Source organism: Coregonus clupeaformis, chromosome 24 (assembly GCF_020615455.1).
Source record: "Coregonus clupeaformis isolate EN_2021a chromosome 24, ASM2061545v1, whole genome shotgun sequence".
In the NCBI taxonomy this organism is placed as follows: Eukaryota; Metazoa; Chordata; class Actinopteri; order Salmoniformes; family Salmonidae; genus Coregonus; species Coregonus clupeaformis.
In genome coordinates this window covers 24,043,779-24,057,847 of record NC_059215.1, presented here as the reverse complement: position 1 = coordinate 24,057,847, position 14,069 = coordinate 24,043,779, and the positions used below count along the sequence as shown (strand labels likewise).

Here is a 14,069-nt window from a genome sequence, read left to right as displayed (position 1 = left end):
GCAAGTTGAGGTTCAATCTGTAGCTTTTATTTCCTCTGTGGTTCAACCTGGTCTAGGAGCATTTTGTATTATTCTGTATGTAAATCGGAGACACTTCATTTAGTATGATGTTATGTTTCATATGCTATGTATTAATTTGTGGATGTTCATCACTCATTTTGTATGATATGTTACGAATTACAATTCATATTATATGTCCGAATTTGCTAAATGTACAATGTGGTACCAATTTGCAAAACTTACAATATGTTACACATTTTCAAAACGTATGATATGTTAAGAATTCTGGCTAGGTGGCGAACGTTAGCTACGCGTTAAGTTTAGGAGTTAGGTTAAAGGGTTAGCTTAAAGGGTTAAGGTTAGGGTTAGCTATGCTAAGCAGTTGCATCTGTCTTATGTAACCATACCAAATGTAACATATCATACTAATTTGAGTGTCCCAGATTGGCTTTTACTATGTTACGTCTAGTCAATGAGACTAGGCTGTGTGGTTTTATATTATTACCTTATAGGCACCTGTTCCTTTAATTTTTTCATTTTGCACTTGCAAAGACTAAAAGGCCTGGATGTTGCTTTGTGAGCCTTTGCGCCTCACCTGGAAAATAATTTAAGGGAAAGACTGGACTACTGTATCTTCCCCAATATTTCCTCAGACATGTTAAGAGGGATAGATGTAACATGGTGCTCAACCAACCTAGTTCATTTGCTATTGAGATATATACAGGCCTAAAGTCTTATCTGTTGCCATTTTCTTATTGTTTCCAATCTTCCAGACAATCGGTCACCCCTTTAACCTATTACATTTCTCATATACTTAAGCACTTGGAAATCCTACTTGAAAACTAAGTAATAATTGATTAAACTTTTATAGCGCTTTTCATTACAATCTCAAAGCGCTTTAATTGAAAAATAAAGACATGCAATTTTGAAAAACAAATAGTTCAATAGACAAGTGTAATAAGACACCATTGAGACAGAATAATCATTAGCCATTTAATCACATGACAAAACACCCATCATTCAGTACAGTACATATTTGTGCTTCAAAATATTTAACCTAATTGCTCCCTACCAAAGTGTTTCAGTAGCTTCACCATTTATTTTTATTTTTATGAGGGTCTTTTGGTTTGGTTGGGTCATCACCTTCCTGGTCCTTTGCTTGAGGTGTTTCAACTTTACTAGGATCTGACTCGGGAGTGACAGGGATTTCAGGGTCCACTGCTTTCTTGGCAGCTGCAGTTTCAGTCACCTCAGATTCCTTGGCCAAAACAGTTGCAGGGACCTCAGCTGCAGTTTCTGTGTCAACCTTTGCTGTAGTGACCTCTGTGTTCTGGGCCACAGGGGTTACTGTGGCCTCTGTCTCCTTGGTTACATGGGTTGCTGCGGTCTCAGTCTCCGGGGCAACGAGAGTTGTTGCAGCCTCAGTTTCAGAATCAGAATCAGAGGTCTCTGTGGCAATCGGGGTTGCGGCGACCTCGGTCTTCATGACAATGGGGGTTGCTGCTGCCTCTGTTTCCACGACAACGGGTGCGGCATCGGTCTCCGTGACAACAAGGGTTGCTGCGGCTTCTGTCTCCGCGCCACCGGGGGTTGCTGCAGCATCGGTCTCCTGGGCAACGGGAACTGCTGTGGCCTCGGTCTCCTTGGCAACAGTGGCTGCTGTGGCCTCCGACTCTACTGCAATGGCTTCTGACTCTTTGACTGCTTCAGCGGCATCCAACTCTTGGTTGGTTTTAGTTTGAGTTGGTTCTTCTTTAATGATAGGGGCTGTGTCTACAAGTACCTCTGCTTCTGCCTCCTTGGGTGCAGACACCTCTGCTGTCACATAGACCTTTACCTTAGGCACTGCTACAGTCTCTGGAACAAGAGATGCTATAGCCTTTTCTGGCACATCCTTGATTATCTCTACCTCCTGCATCAATGGGATAGCAGTAGCAGTTTCCACAGGAGCCTCCACCACTTCTGCCTCCTTGAGTGCTGTAAATTCTGCAATAGTCTCAGTGACAATGGGGGTAGCAGCCTCTGCCTCCTTAACTAGAGTAACTGCCTCCTCAATAATGGCAGCTGCCTCTTCAACCTTCACTGGCTCAGCTTCCGCTGCGGCCTGAGCGCTGGAGATGATGGCCTCCATGACAGGGAGCACCGCTTGGATGGTGGGGACTGAATCCAGGAACTGTGGTACAGCCTCTTGCACCGCTGTGAATCCTATTACACTCGCTGCTGCCGCCTCCTTTGGCACCACCACCCCATGCTTACCTGCACTTTCCGCACCCCCTTCCATGTGGAGCCAGTCCATTTTTTGCGCGTGCTGACGGACAGCGTCGTCAACGCGCGCATCGATCATAGCTTCCGTCAAGACGCCGTCTTCTGAGGAGTATGCTGCAGCCTGACAGGAAAACAGGGATTGAACGTTATCCTGTGTCCCGTTTGCTGTACTGTCTAAAGAAAACTAAACCAACTAAATGGTTTGGAAGCTTAACTGGACAGGTCACATGTACTAACCTGCCAGGCCACACCCAGTTTAGAGATCTCACGGCCCGACATGCCCTCTGCACGAATAGCAATGTCCGAACACTTCTGGCCATAGTCAAACTGGGTCAACTTCATTCTCCTGCAGGGGGATATAGGTTAGTGAAATAAACAAACTCAACACACTGTATTGTTTCGTCAGAGCAATCCTTAGTCAAAAAATACATCTAGCTAATAAATATTACGTTGCACGTTTGTAGACATTACCCGAATCATTATGCCACTTGCATTGTAGTACAAGCGGAGAATGGTGTACTCACTGTCTCCCTAATGTGGCGGGCTCCAGTACAAATCTGTCAAAGTACAGGCGCACCAGTCTCTCCCTCTCCTCCAGACCAGGCAAGGCAAAGTTTACAATCTCATCAATACGGTCATTGATGGCCCAGTCAAACTGCTCAGGCTGGTTACTGGCCAACACTAGCATAAACCTGGGGAGAGAGATGGGATTATTCAAACACATGTCCATGATCTTTTTAGTTACGTCAACCTTTTCATGCGCTTTCTCAAAACTCAAATAATATAAGCAGAGGTGAATTTAGGAAAAAATCACTATGGTAACTTGCCAGTGTATAATCACTTAAAATGAATATATTTTTTATTTAGGTTGCTACCAACTTGTTGCTCTGCTCTCCAGTGCGATAAAGGAATGCGTTAAGGGTGGATCTGAGGTCCTCACTGATTGTCTCCTGCAACACAAAGTCATTGACGTGATCAAAATAGCCGACATGTTGACTCTTGAAAACAGAACGTGCTCTTAGTTCTGTTACTGGACTCACTGTGGATCTCTTGCGTAGGAATGCATCTGCTTCATCTACAAAAAGCAGGAGGCTACAGAAGTTGAGGCAAATGAAGAGAAAGAGATTAGCAATTCTAATGGTTTTATTAGAAAACAGCTCCCAATGTTGTACTATTGACCCACAATCGTCATATGAATCTGACACACACGTAGAGATATAGATGGATCTTTATATATGGCTCTGATTTGACAAACACCCATAAGATTTGTGCCAACGAGGATCTGTACATTTAACTTTGGACATTTAACACAACACAGTGAATGAATGTCCTACCCGCGCCGGCTTGTGCTGGCCCAGTCAAAGACCTTGTGCATGGCCGTCACGCCGTCACGGCCCATGGGGGCTACATCTCCACCTGTCATGATGGCGTAATCCATCCCAGAATGGAGGGCCAGTTTCTGCAGGGCAACGTAACAGACCATCATTCAGTAGAATAGTGGATGGAGCACCTATTGGCTAAGTGTGACCTTGTTGACAATGGACAGCTCTTGTGATGACTGTAATATACACGTTGGTGTAAAGTTAATAGTAAATAATTGTTTTCAGTTTCGTCATCCTGCACCTAACCAATACAATTAACAATTTTGAAATGCTTTCCTTATTCTAGTAAAGTACATGTTAAACTATACTAACAGGTATAGCGCATGCCATGTAATACCTTGGCAAAAAGGGTCTTGCCAGTACCAGGGGGTCCATACATAAGGATGTTTCTATAGAGCCCCTTATTCTGTCGAGTGTTACGAGTCGCGATGGCAATGTCCCTCACACGCTCCTCCAGGGATGGCTACACAACAGAGAGAGGGGAGGAAAGAGGGAGAGGGCAGGAGAAATGTCAACTTTGGAGGGATCAACTAACTTTAGCAGTGACATCAGTGTGTGTAGGGATATCTGCTTTTGTTGCATTGTAAAGAATCCTTACTGTTTGTACACTGTGTACTTACACTAAGAACTACTCCCTCCAGAGCATCCTGTGGTCTACTTCTCAGACGCTTCGTTGTCTGAAGGTAGAAAAGAGCTCAGAGTTCACATACATACAGTAAAACACTTCATACATGTGTTATAATACAGTCATTATGATTTTCGACCTACAATGCATCCGGAAAGTATTCAAACCCCTTGACTTTTTCCACATTTTGTTACCTTACAGCCTTATTCTAAAATTGATTAAATTGTTTTTACCCTCATCAATCTACACACAATACCCCATAATGAAAAAGCAAAAACAGGTTTTTAGAAATGTTTGCTAATTTATTAAAAATAAATAACTGAAATATTACATTTACATAACAATTCAGACCCTTTACTCAGTACTTTGTTGAAGCACCTTTGGCAGCAATTACAGCCTCGAGTCTTCTTGGGTATTACGCTACAAGCTTGGCACACCTGTATTTGGGGAGTTTCTCCCATTCTTCTTGGCAGATCCTCTCAAGCTCTGTCAGGTTGGATGGGGAGCGTCGCTGCACAGCTATTTTCAGGTCTCTACAGAGATGTTCGATCGGGTTTAAGTCCGGGCTCCGGCTGGGCCACTCAAGGACATTCAGAGACTTGTCCCGAAGCCACTCCTGCATTGTCTTGGCTGTGTGCTTAGGGTTGTTGTCCTGTTGGAAGGTGAACCTTCGCCCCAGTCTGAGGTCCTGAGCGCTCTGGAGCAGGTTTTCATCAAGGATCTCTCTGTACTATGCTTCGTTCATCTTTCCCTCAATCCTGAATAGTCTCACAGTCCCTGCTGCTGAAAAACATCCCCACAGCATGATGCTGCCTCCACCATGCTTCACCGTAGGGATGGTGCCAGATTTCCTCCAGACGTGAGGCTTGACATTCAGGCCAAAGAGTTCAATCTTGGTTTCATCAGACCAGAGAATCTTGTTTCTCATGGTCTGAGTGTCCTTTAGGTGCGTTTTGGCAAACTCCAAGCGGGCTGTCATGTGCCTTTTACTGAGGAGCGGCTTCCATCTGGCCACTCTACCATAAAGGCCTGATTGGTGGAGTGCTGCAGAGATGGTTGTCCTTCTGGAAGGTTCGCCCATCTCCACAGAGAACTCTGGAGCTCTGGCAGAGTGACCATCGGGTTCTTGGTCACCTCCCTGACCGAGGCCCTTCTCCCCCGATTGCTCAGTTTGGCCGGGCGGCCAGCTCTAGGAAGAGTCTTGGTGGTTCTAAACTTCTTCCATTTTAGAATAATGGAGGTAAAAGTGTTCTTGGAGACCTTCAATGCTGCAGAAATGTTTTGGTACCCTTCCCTAGATCTGTGCCTCGACACAATCCTGTCTCGGAGCTCTACGGACAATTCCTTCGACCTCATGGCTTGGTTTTTGCTCTGAAATGTACTGTCAATTGTGGGACCTTATATAGACAGGTGTGCCTTTCCAAATCATGTCCAATCAATTGAATTACCACAGGTGGACTCCAATCAAGTTGTAGAAACATCAAGGATTATCAATGGAAACAGGATGTACCTGAGCTTAATTTCGAGTCTCATAGCAAAGGATCTGAATACTTATGTAAATAAGGTATTTCTGTTCGCACTGAAACTCTAAAAACCTGTTTTTGCTTTGTCATTATGGGGTATCATGTGTAGATTGATGAGGAAAAAAAGTAATTTAATTAATTTTAGAATAAGGCTGTAACATAACAAAATGTGGAAAAAGTCAAGGGGTCTGAATACTTTCTGAATGCACTGTATAAATGGGCATAATTTTATACTACACTGAACAAAAATAGAAACGCAACATGTAAAGTGTTGGTCCCATGTTTCATGACTGAAATAAAGATCCCAGAAATGTTCCATACGCACAAAAGGTTATTTCTCTCAAATGTTGTGCACATTTGTTTACATCCCTGTTAAATCAAATCACATTTTATTTGCCACATGCGCCGAATACAACAGGTGTAGACATTACCGTGGAATGCTTACTTACAGCCCTTAACCAACAATGCATTTATTTCTTAATAAAAAAGTAAAATTAAATAACAACAACAAAAAAGTGTTGAGAATAAAAGAGCAGAAGTAAAATAAAATAACAGTAGGGAGGCTATATATAGGGGGGTTATATACAGGGGGGTACGGGTGCAGAGTCAATGTGCGGGGGCACCGGCTAGTTGAGGTAATATGTACATGTGGGTAGAGTTAAAGTGACTATGCATAAATAATTAAGTACCAGCAGCGTAAAAAGATGGGGTGGGGGTGCAAATAGTCCGGGTAGCCATGATTAGCTGTTTAGGAGTCTTATGGCTTGGGGGTAGAAGCTGTTGAGAAGCCTTTTGGACCTAGATTTGGCGCTCCGGTACCGCTTGCCGTGTGGTAGCAGAGAGAACAGTCTATGACTAGGGTAGCTGGAGTCTTTGACAATTTTGAGGGCCTTCCTCTGACACCGCCTGGTATAGAGGTCCTGGATGGCTGGAAGCTTGGCCCCAGTGATGTACTGGGCCGTACACACTACCCTCTGTAGTGCCTTGCGGTCGGAGGCCGAGCAGTTGCCATACCAGACGGTGATTCAACCAGTCAGGATGCTCTCGATGGTGCAGCTGTAGAACTTTTTGAGGATCTGAGGACCCATGCCAAATCTTTTCAGTCTCTTGAGGGGGAATAGGCTTTGTCGTGCCCTCTTCACAACTGTCTTGGTGTGTTTGGACCATGATAGTTCGTTGGTGATGTGGACACCAAGGAACTTGAAGCTCTCAACCTGTTCCACTACAGCCCTGTCGATGAGAATGGGGGCGTGCTCAGTCCTCTTTTTTTTCCTGTAGTCCACAATCATCTCCTTTGTCTTGGTCACGTTGAGGGAGAGGTTGTTATCCTGGCACCACACGGCCAGGTCTCTGACCCTCCTCCCCTATAGGCTGTCTCATCGTTGTCGGTGATCAGGCCTACCACTGTTGTGTCGTCGGCAAACTTAATGATGGTGTTGGAGTCGTGCCTGGCCATGCAGTCATGGGTGAACAGGGAGTACAGGAGGGGACTGAGCACGCACCCCTGAGGGGCCCCCGTGCTGAGGATCAGCATGGCAGATGTGTTGTTACCTACCCTTACCACCTGGGGGCGGCCCGTCAGGAAGTCCAGGATCCAGTTGCAGAAGGAGGTGTTTAGTCCCAGGATCCTTAGTTTAGTGATGAGCTTTGAGGGCACTATGGTGTTGAACGCTGAGCTGTAGTCAATGAATAGCATTCTCACGTAGGTGTTCCTCTTGTCCAGGTGGGAAAGAGCAGTGCGGTATGCAAATTGGAGTGGGTCTAGGGTTTCTGGGATAATGGTGTTGATGTGAGCCTTGACCAGCCTTTCAAAGCACTTCATGGCTACAGACGTCAGTGCTATGGGTCGGTAGTCATTTAGACAGGTTATCTTATTGTCCTTGGGCACGGGGACTATGGTGATCTGCTTGAAACATGTTGGTATTACAGACTCAGTCAGGGGCATGTTGAAAATGTTGGTGAAGACACTTGCCAGTTGGTCAGCATATGCTCGGAGTACACGTCCTGGTAATCCGTCTGGCCCTGCGACCTTGTGAATGTTGACCTGCTTAAAAGTCTTACATCGGCTACGGAGAGCGTGATCACATAGTCATCCAGAACAGCTTGTGCTCTCATGCATGCTTCAGTGTTGCTTGCCTCGAAGCGAGCATAGAAGTGGTTTAGCTCGTCTGGTAGGCTCGTGTCACTGGGCAGCTCGCGGCTGTGCTTCCCTTTGTAGTCTGTAATAGTTTTCAAGCCCTGCCACATCCGACGAGCGTCAGAGCCGGTGTAGTACGATTCAATCCTAGTCCTGTATTAACTCTTTGATGGTTCGTCGGAGGGCATAGCGGGATTTCTTATAAGCGTCCGGGTTAGAGTCCCACTCCTTGAAAGCGGCAGCTCTACCCTTTAGCTCAGTGCGGATGTTGCCTGTAATCAATGGCTTCTGGTTGGGGTGTGTTAGTGAGCATTTCTCCTTTGCCAAGATAATCCATCCACCTGACAGGTGTGGCATATCAAGAAGCGGATTAAACAGCATGATCATTACACAGGTGCATCTTGTGCTGGGGACAATAAAAAGCCACTCTAAAATGTGCAGTTTTGTCACACAACACAATGCCACAGATGTCTCAAGTTTTGAGGGAGAGTGCAATTCGCATGCTGACTGCAGGAATGTCCACCAGAGCTGTTGCCAGATCATTTTATGTTAATTTATCTACCATAAGCCACCTCCAACATCATTTTAGAGAATTTGGCAGTATGTCCAACCGGCCTCACAACCGCAGACCACGTGTAACCACGCCAGCCAATGACCTCCACATCCGGCTTCTTCACCTGCGGGATCGTCTGAGACCAGCCACCCGGACAGCTGATAAACCTGTGGGTTTGCACAATTGAATAATTTCTGCACAAACTGTCAGAAACCGTCTCAGGGAAACTCATCTGTGTCCCCATTGTCCTCACCAGGGTCTTGATCAGACTGCAGTTTGGCGTCGTAACCGACTTCAGTGGGAAAATGCTCACCTTCGATGGCCACTGGCACGCTGGAGAAGTGTGCTCTTTACGGATGAATCCCGGTTTCAAATGTACCGGGCAGATGGCAGTTGTGTGGGCGAGCGGTTTGCTGATGTCAACGTTGTGAACAGAGTGCCCCATGGTGGCAGTGGGGTTATGGTATGGGCAGGCATAAGCTACAGACAACAAACACAATTACATTTTATCGATAGCAATTTCAATGCACAGAGATACCGTGACGAGATCCTGAAGCCCATTGTCGTGCCATTCATTCGCCGCCATCACCTCATGTTTCAGCATGATAATGCACGGCCCCATGTCGCAAGAATCTGTACACAATTCCTGGAAGCTGAAAACGTCCCAGTTCTTCCATGGCCTGCATACTCACGAGACATGTCACCCATTGAGCATGTTTGGGATGCTCTGGATCAACGTGTACGACAGCGTTTTCCAGTTCCCGCCAATATCCCACAACTTCGCACAGCCATTGAAGAGTGGGACAACATTCCACAGGCCACAATCAACAGCCTGATCAACTCTCTGCAAAAGAGATGTGTTGCAGTACATGAGGCAAATGGTGGTCACACCAGATACTAACTGGTTTTCTGATCCACGCCCCTACCTTTTTTTTAAAGGTATCTGTGACCAACAGTTGCATATCTGTATTCCCAGTCATGTGAAATCCATAGGGCCTAATTCATTTATTTCAATTGAATGATTTCCTTATATGAACTGTAACTCCGTAAAATCTTTAAAATTGTTGCATGTTGCGTTTATATTTTTGTTCAGTGTACTTCAAAGAGCAGGGACAACGAATATCCCATATCAATTTGTTATGTCCTTAAAGGGAACTATTTTATCTCTTCTTTAGTTACCTTAATAGGGTGTTTGATGGCCTCGCTAACAGTGATTCTGGAGGTCTCTCGGACCAGCGAAGGCTTTCCCAGACGAGCCTCGATGTAGCGCCCAATCACCCCGGTGGCGTTCCGTGCTGAATACACCCCCACCGCCAGCAGTGTGAACCCAGCCACCTGCAGGGCATTCACCAAACAGTGTGTGTCAATTACTCAGATATGGTAAGCAACCACAATGTGAAATTCAAGCTATATCGCAGGTTGTAGGGTGAAAGTGTGATAGCAGATTGGTAGTAAGGGGGATACTTTTTACCGTGGCAGTGAGTTTATCCCAATCGGACACAAAGGCATGGAACCCTTCCCCGAACACTGCTCCTGCAGTCCTGACAGAAACAAAAACATCATTATTACAGTGACTGCTCCCATTATGACCACCAAACATTCACAGCATTCTTGGGTTCTTATCCAAACATAGCAGAATACTGGCTGATCAAATTAAATGCATTGCATAATATGAGATGAGAGATGTGATAAGAACTGGAATGTATAAAGCTCTTTACAATTGATTGTCTTCCACAGCCCAGTCTCAAGCTGTGACCCTCTAAAAAGTAACTGCAAGTGCAACCCGCCAGTGGGTCCCGACCCAATAATGGTACGCACTGCTGTAGAGTTTAGAACCCTTTTGACCCTTCCCATCTTACCTGATGGACTCCAAGACCGTCTGCCTGTGTTCGGCTGCTTTAAGGCGGATCTGTTCACGGATGAGGTCCGCATTCTCCCGCTCTACCTTGGCACGAGCTGCAGACTCCGCCTCCACACGAAGCAATTCGTTCTTGTGCCGCAAAGCCATTTCATGTTCAATAGTGGCTAGGTAGGAGAGAGTGGAACTAAAGTAAGTTCAAAATATGTTTTTGACTGAGTCTGCTATTAGTAAACATACTGTGGGACTGATTTACAAAGCATTTGCACCAGTTTCTGTCAGAAGAGAACTACAGATATACTGTAAACCAGGAGTAGGCAACCACAGGCACTTCATGTTTTTGATTTACTGACCCGGAAGGCCAGGTGTGTTGAACTGATCAATTAGCTCAGTTGGTCAGGTGTGATGCCTAGTTGGAACAAAATCCGGAAGTACCTGCGGCACTTCAGGAACAGGGTTGCCTAACGCTGCTGTAAACAATGACAAAAACATGAAACGGTCTCAGTTTACTATTCTTCATGTTTCATTTTCCTTTATGAAGAACAGGTGCAAATGCTTAGTAAACCTTCTCCTGTGTGTCACAATCACATGGGGAATTTTCCTGCACCTTTTCGCATAGCCTCCTGCTTTGTTACTGATTCCTCTTGCTTGCGCAAGTTCTCCTCGTTGAGGGCTTGCTGCAAATACAAAACACATGCGGAACATACACTTAGCCATATTTCTCATTCTTGTCCTTTTTCTATCAGCATGGGTCCCACTCCGGTTTCTTTTTGTGTTCTCCATAGCTATGGCTGATATTCCACAGAAATCAGAACAAAGTGCTTACCTGTTGCCTGAGTTGATCGTCATATCTCTGTCTGGCAAGTTTGTCTTGATACTGTGCCCTCTAGAGGAAATAAAGACAGAAAACACCTTAGCACAATTTGAAGCATGATCCAACATTAAGGATGCAATACAATAAAGACAAATAATGTACATTATCCCCATAACAACATACTTAGCGTAACACTAGATTGATTCACACTTGACTGGTAAATAACATCACTCCCATACCGCTTGATTTTGCTTGGTCTCCTCTGTAAGTGTTTTCCGCCTTTCCTCTGCCTGGAGACGGATCTGTTCCCCCTTCAGCTGCTCCAAGGCTGCTTCATATTCCTGTTGGTGAATGGGATTAAAGCATGTTTTCAGAGAGGAATAGGTAGTAGGTTTGTAGGACAGACAACCATTATACTTAAACCCTAATCTCATTATTCGGAGCATCATAGATGCCAAGTTTATGGACCTCAAGTTAAAAGTCAAGGGAGAATTGAGAGACAGAGTGGATGAATATATCGAAATGAGAAACCATGTGTTCCCGTTTTGAAAAGCAGGTGACAGTACTGGAATGTCTAGGACAGGGAAGATCATAAGGCAATAGTGGATAACACCTGTTTCTTTCTATTGCACAAAATGCTGCAGCTAGGTAGAAGGCAGAGCATGGCGCTTGTAACGCCAGGGTTGTGGGTTCGATTCCCACGGGGGGCCAGTATGAAAAATGTATGCACTCACTAACTGTAAGTCGCTCTGGATAAGAGCGTCTGCTAAATGACTAAAATGTAAATGTAAATGTAAAAAGCATGAGCTAATGCACACCCACAAATGTTTGTAGCAGTAGAGGTAAATAAAATCACACTTTTTATGCTCCCAACATTTTAATGGGTAAACCTAATAACCAGACATTTGAAAGTGACTCACCTTCACTTTACTCTGATGCTCCAGCTGTACCGACTGCTCCTGCATGCGAGCCAGATCAAGTGCCTCTTTCGCATGGCCTATAGAGTTGGGGTGGAAACACAATTAAGACACTTCGATGTCAATTGGTCACTTGATACTATGAGTGTAGTTGTTCATTTGGGGAACAGGAATAATTATTTAACATTACTTGCCATTAACTCACAAACGATACCACTTTCACTGTCATGAGGCTCGCGCTTTGGACCTCTGTTCCTCAAAAGTACACTAGTCTCGCCAGCGGGTGGGGGGTTAATGTATACAGGAGGACAGTATGGTGCCATACAGGCGCATGCGCCAAACTGACGTTCATGGCTAAATATATAACTCCATATATGCAACAGCAGGCCATTAGTCTATGCAGGTCACATGCTCTCTTGCAAGCAAACATCGAACGGGAATGTGATCTTGAACAAGTGGCAGGACAGAAAACATCCCCATGAAGAACACTTTGTTCTTTCAATCACTGACACGCCCACCAAAGCCTGTTGCAGACAGTCTTTGTTGATACAGTCGAGTCCAGTTCATTACATACTTTCTACAGTTGATTCATGTTCAATTGATATTTTGTTGCAGTTGTCAGAAAGTTTAATTGCTCATAATCTGCAACGACATCGTACTGTTGAACTCACACAATACAATCTGCACACAAAACAACTAGGTAACTTTAGACAAGAACAATAAGGTTTAAGAAATGACATGACAATGTGATAACTATTGTACGAACGTGATCTGTCAAGTTCCCTCGCAGATTTTGCCGCTCGTTCAAGCCCAGTCGGGTCGAAGTTACTCCATTTGTCCTTGGGCTTCTCTCCGAACGATTTATCCGAAGATCCCCCTTTTCCTCCAGGCGTCTCTGCTTCATCTGTCGGTGGTTTGCTGGACCCCCTTCCCCAGCCGAAGAGCCACGACATGGTAACTCAAATGAAGTCGTATTCTTGCTCCTCGTGCTGCACCGGCCTGAAGGGTCCAGTTTCTTCTATCGCCACTTTTCTACACGGGACCATATACACACCTCCCTCGCCACCACTATTGCTCCATGTGTGTCGGGTAGACTCTACCACGCAAGCGCGACGTGTGGTGGGCAGGACTATATATCAAATACTCCATCCTTATTGGTTACTACAACGACGAGGTTCTCTCCTGTTCGAGAGCATCGAATGCTGCGGATCCCTTTCCAAATTACCTGGACTGCCTGTTGTAGACAAGAGTTACCATTGCGCATATCACTTTTTGAATAGATTAGGGAAAACGCGCAACTTAAAAAGGATGCCGGTAAAAAGCAGTAAGCATAATAGAACATACCTATGTTCTATATCGTGGAGCTCCGCCCCATAGGGGAGCTCTGCTCCTAGTGGTTTACCCTCTGCCCTAAGGCAGAACAGCCTGAAGCAAATTTATGCACACACCTGCAGCCAATGGGAGCACAGGTGCCCCTATAAAAGGGGACACATCCCCTCACTCAGCCTCCCTTTATCTTCAGCGACTGGACGACTAGACTGAAGAAGCCAAGAAGAGAAGAAGACTCAGGAAGAAATCGCCGTCGATGATCCAGCCATCGACGTCTTCTAAATGAGCACACCAGGAGATTTTCCACCCCCAAAAGCCCTTTTCAGGGCTCAGTGCCGATGCACCGCCATGACATCTGCGGACCCCCACGACCTTTGTTTCGTGTGCTTGGGGCCGCAGCATGCCAAGGAAGGAGCCGGCAATCCCCCTAGTTGCGCCTCCTGCGCCCTCCTTCCTATGAAGGAGAGGAAGCAGCGTTGGGCGTTTTTTAGGGAGGATATCCCCCTAGAGGATGTATTGTCTCTTCTCGCCTCTGCTTTAGAGGCGTCGTCGGACAGTGCTGGCTCAGGGGATGATAAGGAGGGAGACGCAGAGATGGATGTTCCAATGGAACAATCCGACCCTCTAGCGCCAACCTTCAAGACCCCCTTCCCTATGGGGAGTACG

The 14,069-nt window shown here is 45.6% G+C and overlaps 1 protein-coding gene across 1 annotated transcript; it reads right to left on the bottom strand.

The window, feature by feature from the left end:
• Window positions 1-979: 979 nt before the first annotated feature.
• On the bottom strand, window positions 980-13,163 carry LOC121538418 (ATPase family AAA domain-containing protein 3-like). The gene is made up of 16 exons (XM_041846395.2): window positions 12,841-13,163; window positions 12,078-12,154; window positions 11,397-11,498; window positions 11,170-11,229; window positions 10,951-11,020; window positions 10,345-10,510; window positions 9,957-10,026; window positions 9,665-9,820; window positions 4,268-4,324; window positions 3,985-4,110; window positions 3,600-3,724; window positions 3,306-3,357; window positions 3,145-3,215; window positions 2,790-2,957; window positions 2,503-2,611; window positions 980-2,386 (listed from the first exon to the last, which is right to left on the bottom strand). The coding sequence occupies exons 1-16, from the start codon at window positions 13,025-13,027 to the stop codon at window positions 1,091-1,093; spliced, it is 2,892 nt and encodes a 963-aa protein (XP_041702329.2). The 5' UTR covers window positions 13,028-13,163; the 3' UTR covers window positions 980-1,090.
• Window positions 13,164-14,069: the final 906 nt, after the last annotated feature.